Raw genomic sequence first — 20,176 nt, forward strand, 5'->3', positions numbered from 1 at the left:
TACTTGAACTCTTTTTTCTTAATATATATTTTCACTGGCTGTAATATATTCAGTGGTTTTATTTCAGATACTATATTGACTCCAGGGTTGTGTCTCTGGCCTGTTTTTCATTGGGTTCAGTTACAGGTTGTAATTGCTTGGTTTGTTGCATACTGGACGATCTTGTTCCACGTGTTAATCTTAGTTCAAGACACATGTTATTTCACAATTACAAACGCTTCTGAACTAATTTCCGACATCATCAACTAGTAGCTACCTGCTTCTTCTTGTTATATAAACACCTTGAATTACTTTCTTTGTATTATATCACTTTTATTATGTATTTAAGCAACTTTATTTGGCAAAGTCAACATCGGTATAACATCAAAAACATTGGCATACACCTGTGGTTTTATAGGTATTTTCAGTTAATCAAGAAATTCTTTGTAAGATGATAAATAAGAATTAAATTAAATAATGTTTTTTTCACATGTGGCCCTAGTGCTCTTCTGTAATTCTCAAACCAGGAGTGATAGAAAAGAGTCTTATTTTTATATCAGATGTCTTCATTGTTCCATATGAGGAATCTATGGGGCAAAAAGTTATGTTTGTAAACTTTTAACCAAGCTGTCAGTGCTTCTTGATGAAGTTTTGCCAATTTAATGAAGAAGAGGAAGAAGAAGAAGAAGAAGACGATTTCACGTGACACAACCCAACATGTGTCCTGTCCCATAGTCACACAACAATTCAAAATAATAACTGGATACTATATTAATTCATTACATGATTGAAGAACAGTAAAGCAAGCTAATATTTAAGCTTTAATATCTTTGTTTTCTTTCGTGGTTCCTCTGTGTATATAGTTTGGATTTGTCCTTTTGCAATACTTTTGCTTATTATTTTTGTTTCATCATCCTTATTTATGTGTTGCATTTATTTCCTTTTATTGTATTTATTTAATCCATATGTATTGTTCATATTTTATATTTTATTTTATTATAATTGTTTCCTCCTTTTTCAATGTTTAATTGTTTTAATTAGATGAAATTGAAAATGTTTTGAATAATAAAATAAACAAATAAAAAACATTTGCACAGGACGTGATAGAAGTGGAGACACGGTGTTAAACACAAACAGAAAATCAGTGTAGAGCTGTTTTAATTGTTATTGATAAGTTGATATTATTGTTTTTATTTTTATTTTTAAAGCGGTCAGTTTGCTGCTTTCCTTATACGGTAAAAATGGGCGGTCCCGTGTGTGACGTAGTAAGGGTCAAAGGTAATTTTGTACGTCGGCGTGGTGGTTTGGCGCCAGCCTGATTTCGCGGGGTACCAGCACAAGGAGCAGCAGAGCAGCAGAAGGAAGCGGAGATATTCAACATCGGACGCCGGATTAAAGCGTCTGAAACGTCGGGAGGTGAAGCGGACCGCCGGGGCTCGATCTCCGGCTTTGATGCTGTGTCACTTCTGCTGTTTCCTCTTCGTCCTGAAAGGTGAGCAGCCGCTGCTGCGCGTCGCGTCCACAAGAAAAACAAACAAACAAACACAAATACTTGTCTTTGGCGTTATGTGTTTACCTGTTTGTGAGTCTAAACAATATCACGTCACCACGGACACGTGAGGCGGTGTTGGCAGCCGTGTTGTCCACCTGTGTGCGCGCACCAAACTTTTGCCTGCTAGCGCTGCTAGCTGGAAGAAGCTAGGTAACGTTAGCAGGCTGCTGGCTGGTTCCCCGCATGGTTCAGGGCTGTTGCATTCAATAATGTGGCGTCTGAGTAGCTGCTTTTCTTCTGTTACAACTCGTGGACTGTGTCGAATAAGTTCCCAGGTGTTGTTTCAGCAGGACACCGACTTGTTTTGGTGTTGGGGCTGATGTGATGGCCTCTGTAGCATCCAACACACACACACACACACACACAGAGTGATGAGACAACTTCACTGGCAGCTGATTATAACACACATCTGTGCACTTATAACTCTTTGTTTTCATCTTCTTGTTGTCCCCCTGTTTACAGCTCTGGATACAGTGGAGGGTGAACGCAGCTCGACATAAATCTCACTGAGGTATGAGCATCTGTTTTCTGTCCCTTGCTTGTTTTAGTTCAATGTCACATCACTGTCAGGGGCAATGAGGCAAATTGTAAAGACACAATAGAAAAAGATCAATACAAGAAGAGAAATATGTGGGATCTAAAAAGACATAATCACTTAAAAGGTACAAATAAGCAACAATTGAATGTTAAACAGGAGAAAGGTTTTTGTGCAGGATATGAAGACAAAGTAAGATAGAATTATTCTTATAACCCAGTATTACCAGTGTGTCTCAAGGGGCTTTACAATGTGTGAAGCACCCTTCGTCCTCCGACCCTCTGATTGCAGATATATAATGGATGTCATGTACAGAGTAGAGCACGATCAGGATGATTAATATAAAGCTTATAATAGATTATGATTCTTCAAGGTGCCGCCGACAGACCTGAGCCACACGCACTGGAAAGAGGACAGAATTACACAAACATTATGAAAACAAAATTAGTGTAAATCATTTGTTTTCATTTATTCATTACTTTTTTTTGAGGAGGCTGGGACTCCTGGAGGAGGAAGATCCAGAACATCTGGAGGATAGAGACAAATTAATTATTTTTAATTTAACTTTAATGAAAAGCAGTAATAAACAAAAGATTAAAACCTTGATTTTGACTCAAACTGAGTTGGACTAGACCTCAGGTTTTCTGGGAGTTTGTTCCAGGTTTGTGTTGCAGGTAAATTAAGTGTCTTTTGAGCCCAGGTCTTTGCCCTGCTGTGACCTGCTCCTGCTCTGTCTTTAACCTTATTGTTTTACCTTCACACACACACACACACACACACACACACACACACACACACACACACACACTGGGAGCATTTGTGTTTCAGCGTCTTGCGAAACATGTTTGACACGTAGACAGGAGGAGCTCGGGATGAAACCGCAGACGTCACCCACTCTCACTTTTCTGCGTCTCCTGTTCTTTATAAGGCCTTGAGGAGAGGAGGAGTAATAATGATGGCGACGGCGGGGCCTCCGAGCAGCTCCAGCTTCCTCCCTCTGCTGGAATCTCTGGAGGACGGCGCTGCTGGACAGTCCGAGCAGACAGACGCCTACCTCACCATCGCCAAGTAAGTCACAAGTCCGGGGTCTTCACCCATCCTCGGTTTAAAACTGGAACTGGAGCGAGGAAAATAACTTTATTTTTCCTGTGCAGTCGGCTCAGTGGAGAGGAAGGCCGCCAGTTTCTCCCTGCAGTTGAAAAGCACTTTTCTCGTTTGGGTAAAACCATCTTGGTGAGTCTTTTGCACATCTCTCTCTCTCACACACACACACACACACACACACACCCACCCACACAGGAAGCTCTGAAACTCCCATTTTGATAGTAAAGCTGTTGATATCCACGATGCCTAATAATGTTTTCTCTCACGTTTGTTTCCAGGCTCACATAACCAGTCTGAATGCAGAGCTGAGCCAAGCTGCCCTGCAAGCTTTAGGGTTCTGTGTTTACCATTCCCATGTCGTCTCCGGAGTGCCTGGTAATTTAATTTATATATTTTACTCATCCTCATCCTTTGACCCGGTGGGATTAAGTTTTATGGGCATGAAATCACTGCTGATGGTGACGTTATTGTTCCGTTTTTGTTTCCCCAGAAACCTTCACCGCTGATATACTATCAGCACTTTGCTCCCTGGTGGGGAAGTCGACAGACAAGAACACGTGCACCAGGGCATTATGGGTCATCTCCAAACAGAGCTTTCCCCCAGATGTAGTCGCCAAAAAAGTGAGCACGAAAGGGCGTTCAGCAGGAGATTTCAGATGGTTCAGACAGATGTATTTATTATCAGATTGATGCAGCGAGGAGGAACAGATGAGCAGTGCAGTGTCACATGAACTAAAGTAATGCCACACCCAATTCCCTAAAGACGTCCTGTCCGACCGGGCGTATATCACCCAGGCGTCCCATCACAACATCCGAATAAGTCTCATGTCTTACCTACTTACTGCTGCATGTGTCTTGACCTTTGCTTTACTCCCAGCACATCCTTATCTGGAGCTGGATTTGAGCTTGAGTTATTCTTTTCCCCGCATCCTTATCTGTAAGACCTTGGTTACCATAGCTACGGAGGCGAGGAGCAGGGCCTTCTGGTTACAGTAGAAATTAAACATTGTCTCGCTGGAATGCAAAATAAGAAAAGTAAAAGTAAGAAAGAGATTGAAGAGATCTGGCTGCAAACGGAGCAGCGGCCAGATGCGTCACTACCGGTGTGTTGACCCATGTCGCTTCCTCCTGCTCAGGTGCCGTCTATACTGGGAACACTGGAGAGTGTGTGGAGCAGAGAGGACATCCAGTCTGTAGTAATGGAGCATGAAGCCTTGAACGTTGTCATCAGGTAAAAAGAACAGTGTGGCAGTCTTGTTAAATCCAAACAGGACATGAATCAGATCCTCCTTTTTGAATTTGACAAATAAATGTGCAAAATAAAGACTGTAACTTTTGACCCAGGAATGTTGACACGTGGTCATTAAGTGTTTTGCCTTCAAGATGAAAAATCTGTATTTTGTTTTAATTGATCATAATTGAGTGAAACCACATATAATTACAGTTTTGTCATTTCATCGTGTAGTACTTTTCATATTGATGCGGAGTTGATTTGTGACGTCTCCTGGTGTTTAAAGGCTGCTGGAGCAGGTGCCCGTCCAGATGGGCGACGGAGCGGTCCGCTGGGCGAAGCTGGTCATTCCTCTGGTCGTCCACTCCGCCTCCAAGGTGCGTCTACGTGCCGCCGCTGCCATGGAGATGGGCATGCCTCTGCTGCTGGAGAAACAGATGGAGGTGGCTGCCATCATCGAGCCAATGATGTCCTCGGTGAGTCTCTTGTGTGTGTCAGAAACTGAAACTGAGCTCCGCCCCCAGGAGAATATTTACAGATCACAACATTTGGTCTTAAAATTGTTTAATATTCATCAGGATGTGACTGTTCAAGATGATTCAATGTGAGAAACTCCTGTGACGCAGCTCTGTCTGTCTTCACAGAAACTGATCCCAGAGCTGCAGAAACTTTTCATGTCCAAGAATGAAACCAACGTCCTGAAGCTCTGGCCCTTATTTGTGAAACTGCTCGGGAAGGTAAAGTGTGAATAATACCGAGTGTCTGCACATTGTGCCTCTGCAGAGTTCATAGATGAATGTGTCTCTGTTGTGAGACACGTTAGACAAACTTGATTGTTACTCTCCAACAAAGAGCTGATTCTTACTCTTTCCAATATGCAGAGCAGTCTGTTGGACGGGACTATTATTCTGAATGATTAGTTTTCCGTTGGTCACATCACACGTGTGTCGTTCCTCCACAGATGCTGCACAGAGGAGGTCCCTTCATCAACTCTCTGCTGCACCTGGAGGAGCTCGGTTTCCGCAGCTCCTCCCCCACCGTCAAGAAGATCGCCTTCATCGCCTGGAAGAGCCTCATCGATAACTTCTCCCTCAACCCAGGTGAGCGGCCGACGCCACGGTTTCCCGTCCTGTCTCTTGAACTCTTAGTTAAACTCGCAGGCGTCGTCACTGAACTTTAACTTGTTCCTCTCGTTACTGTGAAGACATCCTGAGCAGCGCCAAGCGTATGAAGCTCCTGATGCAGCCGCTCATGTCCATCAACGTCAGGACAGAAGCTCTGCTGCTCACCAAGGTGGAGGTGTGGTGGTACCTGGTGGTCCAGCTGGGACCCAACCTGTTGTCTAACTTTGATCAGGTTAGTGGTGGAATATTAAAACATCTAATTTCTAATTACTCAATAGCCACGATCAATTTCCTTCGTGCTCGTTTTTTCCTCTTAATTTACTCAAAAAGCTTCGCAACTGTCTCCACGAAACCTGCACATGATGTTAATGATATGAGGAGAGATGTAGATGCTTCGACGTGATGAACTGACCGTCAGCTGTTACTGACACGCATGAAAGAAAAAACACGTTGTGGTCTGTCTCTGTCCAGGTCTCCGTGCCGCTGCTCCAGTGCACCATCGGCTCCGACGCCCCTTCAGTCCCCGTCACTCCCTCTAGAGCCGTCACTCAGAACGGTGCTGCTACACCTGGCACTCCCAAAACCGGTACGTTTGCACATCGCCCCCCCCCCCCGACGTCTTCCCCATGTGGACACTAAAGTTGCATCAGAGTGGCTGCGACTGTAATTTATTTGTTTTTGCATGCGACTGCCAGGCGCTCCAGGCTTCAACAGCTCGGCCAACACGTCTCGGATGAGCCTGAACTCCAGCGTCCAGGTCCCCTCCACCTTCCCCTCCATCCAGCTGCTGGGCCTGGAGATGCTGCTTCACTATTTTCTGGGGCCAGAGGCCGTTGCTGCCGCAGCGAAGAGGAAACTCCTCCTGAGTCTCGGTGAGAGTCGGAGCCGAAGCGTCACGATCACGTCAGACGTCGCTTTTTAGTTTTATTTTGTGGGTTTCTGTTCTTGAGTCATGAACCGAAGAGAGAGAACTCACACTGAGTATTTTTCCCCTGTGGAGGTATTTGACCACCAGTAGCTTTATGAGGCAATGTTTTTATCTATGGGTCCCTTTTTTTAATGTTTGTTCACTTGTTTTCAAGGATGAACTGATTAGATTTTGGTGGGGAAATGTCAGGGTCACTGTGAGCTCACACAACTGTTTTTTTTTGGCCTTTACTCACAGATTCAAACCCTAATTGTGACGCTGTTTTGTTTTAACACTTCTGGCCGTTATTCAAAGCTGTAACTCAAGATTTGTCTCGTGTCTCTCTCCAGAGCCTCTGAACCACCCGCTCCTCTCCGGTGCTTCCTCTTTCACCAAACACGCCGCCATGCTCGTCTCCAACGTCAGAGATGGATTCACCAACGTCGGCAAAGATGCTCCAGGTAAATGTCACGGCTTGACGTTCACCTCCGACTCTTTTTCGGTTGTGTAAATGAGAGTTCCTCTCTCTTAGGAGTCGAGGGTTGTGTAGCTTCGAAACAATTAAACGGAGAAAACAAAGTTATTACAGTTTATCATCAGGTTTAACCTGCCGTGTTGACGATCTTCTGTCCTCCTGCAGATTCCCTCCTGGCCGTCATCTGGACGAGTCTCGTCCGTTTTGTCAATTTAACGATAGAGTCCGGTGAGTACTTTGATTTCAAGTCTTCTTGACTGGCAGAAAGCCTTGAATGCTTTATGTGTGAGATGATGGTGCTACCAGAGATTTTGTCTGTTCTGCTCCTCAGTCCAGCAGCTAAAAACGTTCAATTATTGTAAGAAAACACACGAAGCATTAAAAGAAAACAAGCTGCAGATGTTTTTTATGAGTAGTTAAACAAATCTCCAGAGGTAGTTATAGAATCGGACGCCTCATGTTTGCAATTAAAACATTAGAAAAAGCTGCTCAAGCACAGAAAGCTTCTCCCTGTTACTAGTTTGGGTTTTATACTTCTGTTGGTTATTAAACGTCAGACTTCTGCACCGGTGTCGTTATAAAAACCGGTTAGATACCACAGGCTCTCTATTAATTTACTGCCACGCCTCGTGGCTTTTATCTGCACAATAATACATGTTTGGTTGCAGTTGAGTTGCTCCCTCTGCTCTTGTGGCTGCTGCTCAGCAGGGTGGGCTCTTGAAGCTGTGGGTCCCACCTCGCAGCGCCACATAAAGCACTCTGATTGGGTCTGGGCTCTGTCGTTTGGGGGCGGGACCAGTGAGACCCCGTCCCCGCCCCCCTGCCTGACCCACTCCCACCATCGTCAGTTTATCAGTTTAAGTCTGAGCGTTCAGGTCCTCGTGGTCTGGGCTGCTGCGAAGAGAGAGAAACTCTGAGGGGTCCGTCCCCCCGATGATGATGATCCTCTTCTCCTCAATCAGATAATACTTGTGCTGTTTGTTGGTGACTTTCCTGCTGATGAGCTTTTGACATTAAAATGAATCTCGTCCTCGGTGGTTTAGTGGGCAGTAAGAAGGACCGTCAGGGCTGCGAAGTGCTCACTCTGATGCTTCAGGCTCTGCAGAGCATCGTCGCCTCAGAAGCTCTGCCTGCAGACAGAGTCCTGGTAAGACTGGCCGCTGTAATCTGACTTTTACTACGTTTGAATTTTATTGTTCTGTTGCTGTTTTTCAAAGTTTAGTTGCTGTTTGGAGGTTTAGCGCTAAAACGTTGCAAATAGATGAAGTTAAATAATAATTTCAGACCGTGTGCCTGATCCATTCATCCTGCTCCTACACACCTGCCTCACTAAAGTCTTGGCTGTTTACCCTCAGGTTCTGCTCGAGGCCACAGTGACGGGTATCCCCCAGAGAGTTCTCGGCTCCGCCTCCTACCAAGTCGGCAAGATGGATGTGCTGAATGTGAGTGTTAATCACACGTTCATATGCTGCGTCCATGGTGAAAAATCGATCTCGCAGACGTTTAGTGAAGCTTTGTTTTCCTCTCACCAGGGAACACCAGCTCTCTTCCTCATCCTCCTCCTCTACAACAGCAGCCTGCTCTCGGCCTACATCGAGGACGAGAGGTGGGTCTTCATTTATCACGAGTTTATTTACTTCCTCAAATGATGTCGGTCTAATCTGGGCGCCGCCGGATATTGTATGCGGAGGAAACACGACTGTTACCAGGCTGAAATAATCTCCTCGATGGAAACGCAAGAGACTGAATGTGGTTCATACGTTGATTTTGCCTGATGTCTTTCCGTCTCCAGGTTCTTTCTGAGCCTTCAGACGTTGGTGGGCTGCGGCTTGTCGGGCCCCACTTCCCCTCTGGCGTTCGCGGAGGCGGTGCTGGGCGCCATCGGCCGCAGCGCTGGGTCTGTGCAGAACAAGGAGCAGCTGCTGAGGATGTGGAGTGTGATGGTCTGCCCGCTCACTGACACCATCACACAGGTGGGCACAGGGGCGGGAATAGTTCACAGGAGTGGGAAAACCAAAGGGGAATGCTTTGAAATGAAGTGGGGAAAATTAAAAAAAATAATAAATGAATAATAAAGATAAATTTGAAGAAATTACGTTTAAAAAATAAAATAAAAAACGCTGCGGTTTTCAAGATTTTTATTTTTACTGTTTTATTTATCCCACTTAAAACAGAATATACAGTGACTGAAGAAACGTGAATAATTAATTAAAAAAAATGTAATTAAAATATAATAATAATAATTTTAAAAAAATAATTAAAGGTTTAGATTTTTTAAAAAATGAAGAAAAAAAACTGATTTTCAAGATTTTTATTTTGACAGTTTGACAGTTACACAAATTATAAACTGTAACCTGTAGCTAATTGATCACGTCTCATGACTGAAACAGAAGTGATCAACTTTTTTTTTTTTTTTTTTAACCTGAATTAAGGTAGAAATGACGTCACAGGGGAAATTTCCTGGGAAGAATAAATTACGATCACAGAACACGAGGCTTTGATCTGAGGAGAGTTCAGCCTGAGACCAGCGGAGCAGTAAATGAGTTTAATCTGTTACAGTCACATTTACAATCCCTTTCTTTCTTTTTTCTTTTACAGTCTAATGAAGTGAACCAGGGAGACGCTCTGGAGCACAACTTCAGCGCCATGCACTCTGCCCTGCTGTTCCCCATCACACACCTCCTGCCCGGCGCACCTCTGCAGCAGGTCTGTCCCCCTGAAGATTTCATTTTACCTACAGGACCACCTCACCTTTTAGCCACTGGAACTGGTTCTGACCCCTGTATTTACTTTGCTCAGGCGGCCCAGAAGTCGATGCTGTCGACGTGGTCGAAGCTGTACAAGGTGTTCGCCCGATGCTCGGCGCTGGTGGTCACAGCCGAGGAGAACATCTGCTGCGAGGAGCTCTGCGCAAAGATGGCGGCTTCGATCGACAAAGACGCCTTAAAGGTGAGGAGAGGAGAGGAAACTGTCGTCATGGTGAAACACGATGATGTAAACATGAGATTTCTTCCCTTGTGGAGGTCGTCGTACCGAATATAAAGTTCTCAGTTCACAATTATGCTTTTAAATTTGAAATGATTCATCCTCACGTTAAGGTTATTTCAAAATAAAAGACTGAAACTTTTTTTAAATTAAGAAATTTATGAAAACATCACAATTGTTTTGTTTTGAAATCGACCCTGGTTTGACATGTTGACGCCGTCTGATCCTCCAGGTCCCTTCGACATTAAATGCTGTTGCCAGTCTCCTCCAGGTCGTCGTGGAGTGTGTGGACTTCTCGCCGTACACTCCTCAGTTTCAGCAGAAGCTGAAGTGTAAGAGAAGTTCAGCTGATCTTATTTACAGACTTCAGAGATGCCTTATGTTAAATGGAGAATTCACCTCTTTACCACTCTTGTTTCCTGCAGCTCCTCACACTCCCGTGAACTGGATGAAAAAGAAGAATAAGACTCTGGGGAACCTGTCCACGTTCCAGTCCCTGCTGGTGCAGAGTCTGGAGGTTTATCTGGAGGACCCTGAGGCGGCCTCTTCCTCCTCCTCCTCCTCTGACGCCACAGGAGTCGCCCTGGTCTCCGTCCTGTCTGCTCTCTTCACCAACCTTGTCATCGCCAATGCCGTCCAGGAGGTGCTCACCTGTCTGATTCAGCCTCTCACCCTCTTCTACAAACAAGCCGCCAGTGAGCCGCCTACATTCACCTCGCAGCTTCTGGCAAAGGTGTGTGTTTTTCATCAAATGGCGACACGAATGCAGTTAGTAAATTGATTAGTTGATTGAATAATATTAGTCGGCAACTATTTTCCTAATTAATTAAATATTGAAATCCTCTGGTTTCTCTAACGAATCAGAATCAGGTTTATTGCCAAGTAGATTTTCACATTTAAGGAATTTGCTTTGGTGTTTTGGTTTGTGACAATAAACATGGTAAGAAGAAAAAATATAAAGGAAGATGAATAAGTGTTTTCCTGCTTCTCTTCTTGACTCCAACTCATTTAAATTCACCAATGTGTGACGTGACTTAAGCTTAAAGTGATTTACTGCTGTTTGAAGGTGTACGCATCTTTTTTTTTTTCCTTCTCTCCTGCAGCTGGAGAAGCTTCTCGGCGACGTCCTCGGCTGCCTGCAGAGCCGCTCCGCTTTGGCCTACGACGACGAGCTCCTGTCTCTGCTCTCTCCTCTGCTGTGTGTGTTGTTCACACACAAGAACAAGCAGCTCCGCACCTCCGTCACCCAGTTCTGGAACTCCACCTTCGCCAACTCCAACAGCCTCAGTTACCCCGACGACATCAGGTGATGAAAGTCTTTTTAAAATGAGAATTTCCGCTCTGTTGGTGACTATAGGACAGGTTAGATCCATTTAGAGGACGTTACCAATGTTTGCCATTTTCTCCACACAGACCGATACTCAGTCAAGTGAAACAGAAGATCCCAATCATTCTTCCTGGCTTTGAGGCCATCACTGTTTCTGATGAGCTCAGTGGACAATATTCAGTGAGTTTCCAGAAATCTGCAGAATTAGAAATGGCTGCTCCCTCGCTCTGTTCTCATTGTGCTTACCGTTGGTTTGCTAATTGTTTGTCTTCAGAGTGAGAGCTCCCAGCTGGAGACCAAGCTCAGCGGGATGCCCGTGTCGTCTGCGGGGAAGAGAGACTCGCTGCTGGGGAAAGCTGCAGAGCCGAAGGACAAGAGCTCTGCAAAGACCCCCAAACCAGTTTCTGTGAGTCTAAAAGGTTTCACCTGCACCACAAGACAACTAATGAAAATATCAAGCATGTTTGATAATGGCTTTCTTACTCTGCACACTGCATTTTCATATTATAATATAAAACGTATCAAAACCAAAGTGTGTATGTATGTATGTATGTATGTATGTATGTATGTGTGTATATATATATATATATAAAATCACCATCGTAAAAACTCTAGCAGCAAAGCTGGTTGTCATAGTAACGCAAGATGTCTTCCCGCACTTCCTATGTGCTGGGACAAATCTTTCCGTCATGAAGTTGAATTAGCATCTCTTTAACACATCATCCATCATCAACCTTAACGAAGGAGGATTTAGTAATTGCAGGACTGTTGTATTAGAACTGCTTTAGTTTAAACTGGGTGTTCCTAATAAACTGACAACCGAGTGTCGAGCTCAAAGAAAAGCTCTCAAAAAAAAAAAAAAAACTGAACTAAACTGTCCCACAGCTGAAGCAACAAGAAAGAGGATAAAAGAAAGCTACTCAATAATCTACACTAGCTTTTCTTTTTTCTTTTGTCCCTTGTTGTTTTTAATTCCCTTGTTCTCCATTATGTTTTTCCCTCTGCAGACAAAGCTGGACTTCAGCTCTCCCAAGCCTCCTCGCAGAGAGGCTCTGGAGGAAGAGGCCTCCATCGACTTCGTCTTCATTCCTCCTGAGACCAAGGAGAGAGTTTTGACCGAGCACCAGAAGGAAGTGAAAAGGACTAAAAGGTCAGTTTTGTCTCGTTTGCTCGTCATTTAAAAAAACACCTAAAGTGTCTTGCGTTGTCGGTTTGTGTGAAGCTGATGTTTTCCCCACCGCAGGGTCGACATCCCGGCCATGTACAACAACCTCGACGCTTCTCTGGATACAACGGTTTTCTCTCAGTACACCCAGAGCCAAGAGGACTCCCTGTAAGTTCTGAGCATCTGTTACTAGAATCAACACAAATCCCTGCTCTCTCATGAAGGAAAAAAAAAAAACAGCATTCATATAATGAACCATTTTTTCCCACAGGGACAAACTGCCAACAGAACAAGCGGACAAGGTCAACGGAGAGGCTCCTGGCAAGGTAATGAAATGCACACCTTCATCACAGGCCAAAGAAAAGAGACTCCACTGGGGGCTTGTTTTGTCCTGTTTCTCATTCTGCCAGAGAGAGTATTACTTTTAGCATTTAATAACCAACACAAGCCCACATGTGTTTTTTGGCCCAACTGAACCTCGAGGTTGTTTGGTTAATTATTGGTAAAAAATATTTTCACTTTCAAGTCAGATTCCTCCATTTTTACTTGTATGGTGTTATTTGACACATCACTGAACTCGCATTTCGTACATATTCAAACCTGGGGAAGCATCTGTCTTTTGTTGACAAACTTAGTTACTTTCGTTCGGTTTCCTTCCAGGTTCCTCAGGAAGATGTGGAAAATGAGGAAGACACTGAAATTCTGTCAAAAGACACTCAAGACTTTGTCAGCCCAAAAGAAGCAGATACTGTGACAGAAAACCACCAGCAGGAAGAGGCGATCCCAGAGTCGGCCGACGTTTCCATGGAGGATGACGCCAAGAGTGACGGTAGAGCAGAAGACAAGGACGTGCAGTGTAAAGAGGGCTCAAGTCCTAACGTCTCTGGCTCTTCAGATTTGGTCACAGGGACTCCTCAGAAACCCAACAGTCGCCGTCAGTCCTTTATCACCCTGGAGAAGTACGCCGAGGGAAAGTCTTCCAGCCCCAGCAGTGCATCCAAGTTCACGGGTCCCCTCATGAAGACCTCCAATAGCCAGGAACTCTCAAACAGCAACAACACGTCGTCTTCTCCGGCTTCCCAGACACCCGCTGGTCCAAACTCTCAGGCGTCCCAGTCCACTGTGACAGGAAAAAGGAACTCACAGCATCCTGTGAGCAGTACCGCCGAGTCCCCTCGGAGACCAAAAGACTCTGGGGTGAGAAGTGAGCCTGTGAGGCTGACCGAGAGACTGCCCAGTGACACAACGGAGGACGACGATGTCATCCCAGACACCCAGGCTCACGTGGAGAGCAAGGAGAGGACAGAAAAGTCTTCTGCATCAGAGGAAATGAAACCATCAAGTCAGGAAGAGGAAATGGACGATTCTCAGGCGTCTTTGTCCCAGACTCCTTCATCTGAACCCAGACGGTCTGGACGCAGCAGAGTCCGACCTCTGCTGCCCGGAGACGACCCTGAGGAACAGGAAGATAAATACACACTGAACAAAAGGAGGCGTTCCGGTGAGGAGCCCAAAAGTGATTCTCAAAAGTTGAGCCCAGTACAAAGCAGACCAAACACGAGGAGTAAGCAGGCTGCCGAGGAGGACAGCGGCAAGGAGAGGTTGCGAACGAGGGCTCGGCAGGACAAGAGCGAGTCGAGCCAAACCAACTCTCAGGGTAGAGCGCACAAAAAGATCAGACTGTACAGCGGTTCACAGGAGTTCCTCGATAAACTTGAACCCAGAAGGAGAAGCACCAGAGAACAGGGGTCCAGCCAAACTGACCTACAGTCAGACTCGCAGTCCGATTATGAAAGTCAGTCGCAGGGAAGGCGCAGACGGCGCAGCAAAGTATCGCTGGAGACCAACGAGGAGGCAGGACCGAAGAAAAAGGTTTTGCCTGAGAAAGAACAGTCGACTCAAACTGCCACACAAGAGCTTGAAGAGCAGACGCAAAAGGACGATGATGAGCTAAAGAAAGACTCTCAGGTGATCACTCCTTCCCCTCAAACTGGTGGCATATCCCAAGAGTTCGATCTTGTAGAACAGGCTGAAAAAGATGGTGATAAGCCAAAGAAAGATTCTCCTGTTGTCTCGTCTGAAACTGCTGCTCAATCCCAAGAGTTTGAACTGGTAGAAAAAAACAAAAATGAAGAGAAAGATTCATCAGTTGTTGCGCCGGAGTCCCAAGACGCAACAAAGAAGTCAGTGAATGAATTGGAGGTCAAAGATGAACACAAGACGAGAGAAGGTACTGATGATGACCTTAGTCAAGAGGACTCTCAAGTGATCACACCTTCATCTTCTGAAAGCCAGTCTCGGCGTAGATCTGGAAGAAGCAAGGCCTCGTCTGAGGCAGCAGAGCCTGAAGACAAAAGCGACGGTAAGGATTCGTTACGAAGGCAGAGTCGGTCTAATTCCCAGGCAGAGGCCAGGATTGGAGGTAGGACCAGAAGGAGCAAAGTCCACAAAGGGCTGTCGAAATCAAGTCCCAGTTCTACCCCGGAGAGCTCGCAGTCATTGGATGATGCTGGATCAGCGGAGAACTCACAAGGCAGGGGCAGATACTCGAGACGAAGGTCTTCTCAAGCGTTGGTAGCCAGTGTGGAGTCCTCAGAGTGTGAATCCCCGGAGGTCAGAGAAAATTCCCCAATGCCCAAAAAGAGAGGAAGGAAACCTCGAGCTTTGCTTCCAAGTCCTCTCACCCTCGAATCTAAAGACGGAATTAATAAGGATGTCCCTGACTCTTCTCAAAAAGCAGATGCACAAAGCATAGAAACCGATAACGTAACGGATTTAGAGGAATCACAGGAAAGCCAAGATTTGCAGGGTTCTGAATCACTTCAGGTTACAGGTGACGCCGAGGAGCAAAGTAACAAAGAATCTCCAGTAGAGGCCGAGGTTGACGCCTCGGAGTCTGTCGCTCCAGAGAAAACCGAGGTCGACGACACAAACGGGAGCAGTTCGTCACCTCACAAGACGGAGCAGAGTGGCTCAGAAACAAACGCTGATAATACCTCCTCACGAGAGACCGACACCGGCGACCTGGAAATGCTTGAATCGACTGGAATAAGTAATGAAGAGATTCAGGAAGAGTTGCCAAGTGATCCAGCTGCTGAGGACACTCCGGCGCCCCCTGGTGAGACAACGGAGAAACCTCAGGTCTCTGAGTCCTCGGAGGACAAAGCTGAGGAGGTTTCTGAAACCGACAGTGTTAAAGAAAATCAGAAAGATGATTCAGCTACAGACCACCAGGAAGAGCCAGTCGTTCCAGTGGAGGACACGGCTCAAGACGACCAGGTAGACCAGGAAGAGTGTCCAAGTGCCGCAGACGAGCTTTCAAAGGAAGACGAACTGTCCGTCTCAAACCAGCATCCAGACGCCAGCACTGAGGACGAGATCGCACCTCTACTGGAGGAGGAGGAGGAGGAGGACGATGATGATGATGATGAAGATGGCAAAACCCAGGTTATTGAGTGTCAGGACGAAGAGAAAACTCAGATGGGCAACGCTGACAACGATGTGGCTGTAAATCTGGAGACCGCCCTGACTGACCTTTGCGACACCTCAGCGCTGGTACGAGACTCTACCAGCGAAGATGTTTTCCAGGGTTCTCCGGTGAAGCAGAAGGACCTGGAGGCTGTCATGGCGTCAGACATCGGCCAGAGCCCGAGCAGTGGCAGGACCAGAGGAACCTGGTCTCCCTCAGCCTCCCCCTCCACCAGTATCCTTAAGAAGGGCCAGAAGAGACCACTAGAGGAGGAGACTCCCTCACCCCTCGTCAAAGTAAGAGACGGTGCTTGAACTCAATGATAAACGAGGCCCACTGTTCAAATCTGTAGCACTCACTTCATTTTCTCCTCTACAGTCCAGACGTGTGTCTTTTGCGAATCCAATCCAACAGCAGGAAGTGGCAGACGACATCGACCGCCGCAGCCCTGCTGTCAGAACCAGCTCCCCCAGGAGATCCAAAGGGAGCAGTATCCCGCAGCCCAAGGTACGAATGAGGCCAACGTACTTCAAAAAACATTTTTTCTCCTGCAAAATTCTCTGCTTCGATTCAACATGATTGTCACCTGCTCTTTATTCTAGTATGTCACTACCCCGACAAAGGGCTTGCTGATCCTCAGCCCCAGAAATCTGCGCAGTCCAGGTTACAAGAGCTCCAAGAAATGCCTGGTATGACAAATCATTGTTGTCGTTTTGTTTTCTTTTTAGCTTTTGCACTCCTAGGAGGATAAAGGGATAAAAGTTGATGGACCAGAACCAGAGATATCATCTTTTTTTTATCCCCACACATTCTTCTTACTTGTTGGTACTTAGATTCAGTTTGAGATTCTGGTGTGTTATGCTAATTAGGGATGGGTATCGTTAAGATTTTAACAGTACTACTACTTTAATTGATACCACTCATCGATCTGGTACTTTAACGGTACTTTTATCTGCACTGTTTATTTTGTAAGAGAAAAAAACAAATTAAGAACAGAATTAACATTTCTTATTTTCCCATATGTACTCGATCAACATTAACATGCAAATGGATCATTCATAGATTAAAGTCTTATTCAGAAACAGTTGATGAGAAAATGTGCGGGAGAATTTTTAAGGTCAAAATAATAAACAGGAAATCTTTTTTTTTTTTTTCTTAGTTTCTCAAGTATCAAGAGCAGAGCTGATGATGTCAGAGCTTATCATTACTCTGTTCTTTAAAAATTTAGCCCTGGAGCCTGTCTAATACCGGGTTTCATTACCCATCACTAATGCTAATGTAGCCTTGAGCTTCTAGCCTAAAGCCAGAGATGCTAAGCTAACTTCTCTCTGACTCCACACCCCCACATATTTACATTTTTTAAATTTTTGTTTTGCACAGCTTCCTCTGGAGCCACAAAAGGTTTTATACAATTGTTTAGTTTCACAGTATTACTCCTCAACACCTGTAAACACACCTTGATGTGTAAAATCTGCTCCCTTTCCACTTTAATGTGAACTTAGACCAAAAAGCTGCATAGATCTGATCATAGAACTTTAAATCTAAGTTTGCTTCACAGCTGATCACACAGGCATTTCCTTTTTTCTAGATTTCTGAAATGGGCCAAGAGCCTCGCCCCGTCCCCAGAGACTGTATCTATCCTGCCCTGGTCGGCTGCTCCACACCTGTAGAAGCTGTGCTGCCTCAGATATCCTCCAACATGTGGTGAGTAAACACCAGCTTGATGAGAGAGAGAAATTATTTGTATTTATTCTGATGTTTCTCCCCTTTTTTTAAATCTACATAAAGCCTAAATGAAAGTTTCTTTTCATAAATGTTTTCTCAGGTCTCGTGGCTTTGGGCAGCTTGTTCGAGCCAGAAACATCAAAACGGTTGGTGACCTCAGCGCTCTGACTCCCAGTGAAATCAAAACTCTGCCAATCCGCTCCCCAAAGATCTCCAATGTGAAGAAGGCACTTAGAACTTATGAACAACAGGTACGTCAGGGGATAGAGGGCTACGACGGGACGAGAAACACTCGCGTAACTAAATATGTAAAAAGGTGAAATTCTTGTATTTTGACATCTGAACTGTTCTGTTCCAGCGTAAAGGTCGAGGTGGAGATGAGTTGAAGAGTTTCGATGAGATGGAGATGATGACCTCTGAACTGGAGGACACCAGCGCTGCTCAAAACCAGGATGAGGAGGATAAGACGTCAGGAGAGACGCTAGGTGTGTGTGTGAAGTCTCGGCGACACGGCTTCCTCAGCCAGTTTAACTTTTGTTTTTCAAAAAATTGCACCAAAGTCAGTGTCGGATTATTTTCTGCGGCTCCAAATTGAAAATCACTCTTGGAGATATCACAGACTTTATGTGTAAATCTCACAAGCTTTATTAGCCTTCTTGCAGAGAGTTAAATGTGACTCATGTCCGTCATATGAAACCAGGTGCCAGTTAGCTTAGCATAAATTCTTGAAACAAACTTGTCCTTTAAGTGTGTTAACACCAGAATGTATTTGCAGCGACAGAGCTGGTGGACGAGCCTGCTCCTGCAGATGGGAGGTCACAGCAGGACGGCTCCGGGACTCATGACACACCGGCAGGAGACCACCACCAGTCGGAAGGTCAGCTGCCACCTAACGGGCTGCTGTCGGAGGTGGAGGCCCTGACCTGCAGGATGACGCCACCGCAACTGAGCCGCTGCTCGCCGCAGCAGCTCGTCCAGATGCACGATCAGTTAGGAGACATGATGAGGCGCGTGGTGGTCGAGCTGCACACGCGCCTCCGACAGACGGAGGGCAAACCCTGAAGAGAACTTCTGCTTCTACTGGATCACACAGCTGCTCGGGCGCCAAGAGGCAAATAAAGACACGGATCAATTCAAGATGAATCTGTGACGGAGGATGAAATACTTTACCCACCCTGGCTTTGTGTACATGGACGTGTTAAAACCAGATTTTACAAAGGAGAATTTTATGTTTTGTTTTATTGTTTGTTTTTTTTTTTTAAACTCGGTGTTCCTTTGCCTTTTTTCTCCGTTTAGTTTTTATCCATGCGACAAGAAGCAAAAGAGGAAGAAGAAGCAGTTTTTCCTCTCGCTTGAGTTGATGGGTAGTTTGTAATTTTTCAGAAACAAAGGGAAGCACAGTCACACTTTTTAAAACTGTGTCAAAAGAAGATGACGTATTTTAATAGGTGTAGCCTGGACATGGATGGTTTTTTCTTACTGTCCTCTGTAGACTTTATAATAAGAGACTGATGAAAGACTACGACTGTCTGATTTTGTACATATGATTTCTCTCGTCACTCCTTTCCCCTCATGTGCCTGTTTTTAGGCTGTCTGCAGCTCATCAGTGCTCTTGTACATTTTTGTAGAGTTTTAGTTTCTAAACATTTTGTCATCTCTCTTTAATGTCTTATCACAATTTTAATGCCATGAAACAAACAGTAGATGGAAATAAATCGGCTGCACTTAAGTCTTTATTTGTGGTTTTAAATACTTAAATAAAAGGCAAAACTGAATGAATTTTAAAGAGCAGTTACATTTTTAAGCTTTTTGTTCGACTTGCATCATTTAACATGAAACGACAGATTTCTGATTTGATTCTACTATTTTTTTATTTTATTTTAAAGAAGACTTGATAATCTTACAGAGCTGTACAAGTCTTATAGAAACAGGCAATTGGCTCAACAGTAAAAGAAAACTGAAGAGCTGCTGGAAACCGGCTAAGTGACGCTGAAGGCTCCGTGGCAGAGACAAATTAAATGTCAATGAAATGTTTATTTTTCCCTCCCTGCAGTTTTCAAGTCTGTCTTCAAACGGTCTGTAACTTTGGAAGATCTCCGCTTGAAATGACTTTTTCTCGGGTTTGTCCTGGAGAAAAATAAATAAAGAATAGCAACAGTTGGTCTTTCCCGGGTACACTACTGTGATCACAGCACTGCTAATATTATGAGACATGATTACATCCAACTGTTAAAACTGAGACATGCCTGGAATTATTCCAGTGGAAAATGTTGATTAACTCTCAATTCATATTTCCACAGCTTTGAAGTGTTTACACAGACAGAACGGCGTCTTTTCCATTTAGGAATTGGCTAATTAATCACGCGAAGTGTGTGTTTATTAGTCCCGTCTTGTTTATAATGCTGTTGGTTCGTGTGGTGTTTTTGTTCACATGCAGAGCGGTGGATTCAAGTCGACAAAAAAAAAGCAACGTTTTTCATGCCACATTGATTTGAAACTGGGAAACGCGTGCAGTCATCTTACATCTGCACCGTCTGTATATACCAGTGTGCGAGAGTGCAGCCTGTTGCAGCTGTAACCACACCCGACAATGATGTC

The 20,176-nt window shown here is 44.9% G+C and overlaps 1 protein-coding gene across 1 annotated transcript; it reads left to right on the plus strand.

Annotated features, from left to right (window-relative positions):
* The first annotated feature begins 1,287 nt into the window (after positions 1–1,287).
* Positions 1,288–19,738, plus strand: rif1 (replication timing regulatory factor 1). The gene is made up of 36 exons (XM_056389702.1): positions 1,288–1,471; positions 1,994–2,042; positions 2,995–3,134; positions 3,221–3,299; positions 3,449–3,545; positions 3,661–3,791; positions 4,307–4,401; positions 4,688–4,877; positions 5,046–5,138; positions 5,363–5,501; positions 5,606–5,757; positions 5,997–6,111; positions 6,221–6,397; positions 6,783–6,893; positions 7,073–7,135; positions 7,951–8,054; positions 8,263–8,349; positions 8,440–8,513; positions 8,700–8,880; positions 9,506–9,613; positions 9,707–9,856; positions 10,125–10,224; positions 10,318–10,625; positions 10,996–11,198; positions 11,306–11,399; positions 11,494–11,625; positions 12,227–12,369; positions 12,463–12,552; positions 12,656–12,710; positions 13,045–16,149; positions 16,232–16,360; positions 16,456–16,542; positions 17,442–17,557; positions 17,679–17,829; positions 17,937–18,063; positions 18,354–19,738. The coding sequence occupies exons 3-36, from the start codon at positions 3,019–3,021 to the stop codon at positions 18,638–18,640; spliced, it is 7,389 nt and encodes a 2,462-aa protein (XP_056245677.1). The 5' UTR covers positions 1,288–1,471; positions 1,994–2,042; positions 2,995–3,018; the 3' UTR covers positions 18,641–19,738.
* Positions 19,739–20,176: the final 438 nt, after the last annotated feature.

This window comes from Seriola aureovittata, chromosome 11 (genome assembly GCF_021018895.1).
Source record: "Seriola aureovittata isolate HTS-2021-v1 ecotype China chromosome 11, ASM2101889v1, whole genome shotgun sequence".
Classification (NCBI taxonomy): Eukaryota; Metazoa; Chordata; class Actinopteri; order Carangiformes; family Carangidae; genus Seriola; species Seriola aureovittata.

What these genes read in the sequence shown, in the direction of transcription:
- rif1 (XM_056389702.1), top strand. Translation starts at nt 3,019, where the DNA reads ATGATGGCGACGGCGGGGCCTCCGAGCAGCTCCAGCTTCCTCCCTCTG. An exon ending in TGCCTGCAGACAGAGTCCTG is followed by an intron (nt 8,055 to 8,262) that starts GTAAGACTGGCC and finishes GTTTACCCTCAG; the next exon opens with GTTCTGCTCGAGGCCACAGT. An exon ending in GCCTACATCGAGGACGAGAG is followed by an intron (nt 8,514 to 8,699) that starts GTGGGTCTTCAT and finishes TTCCGTCTCCAG; the next exon opens with GTTCTTTCTGAGCCTTCAGA.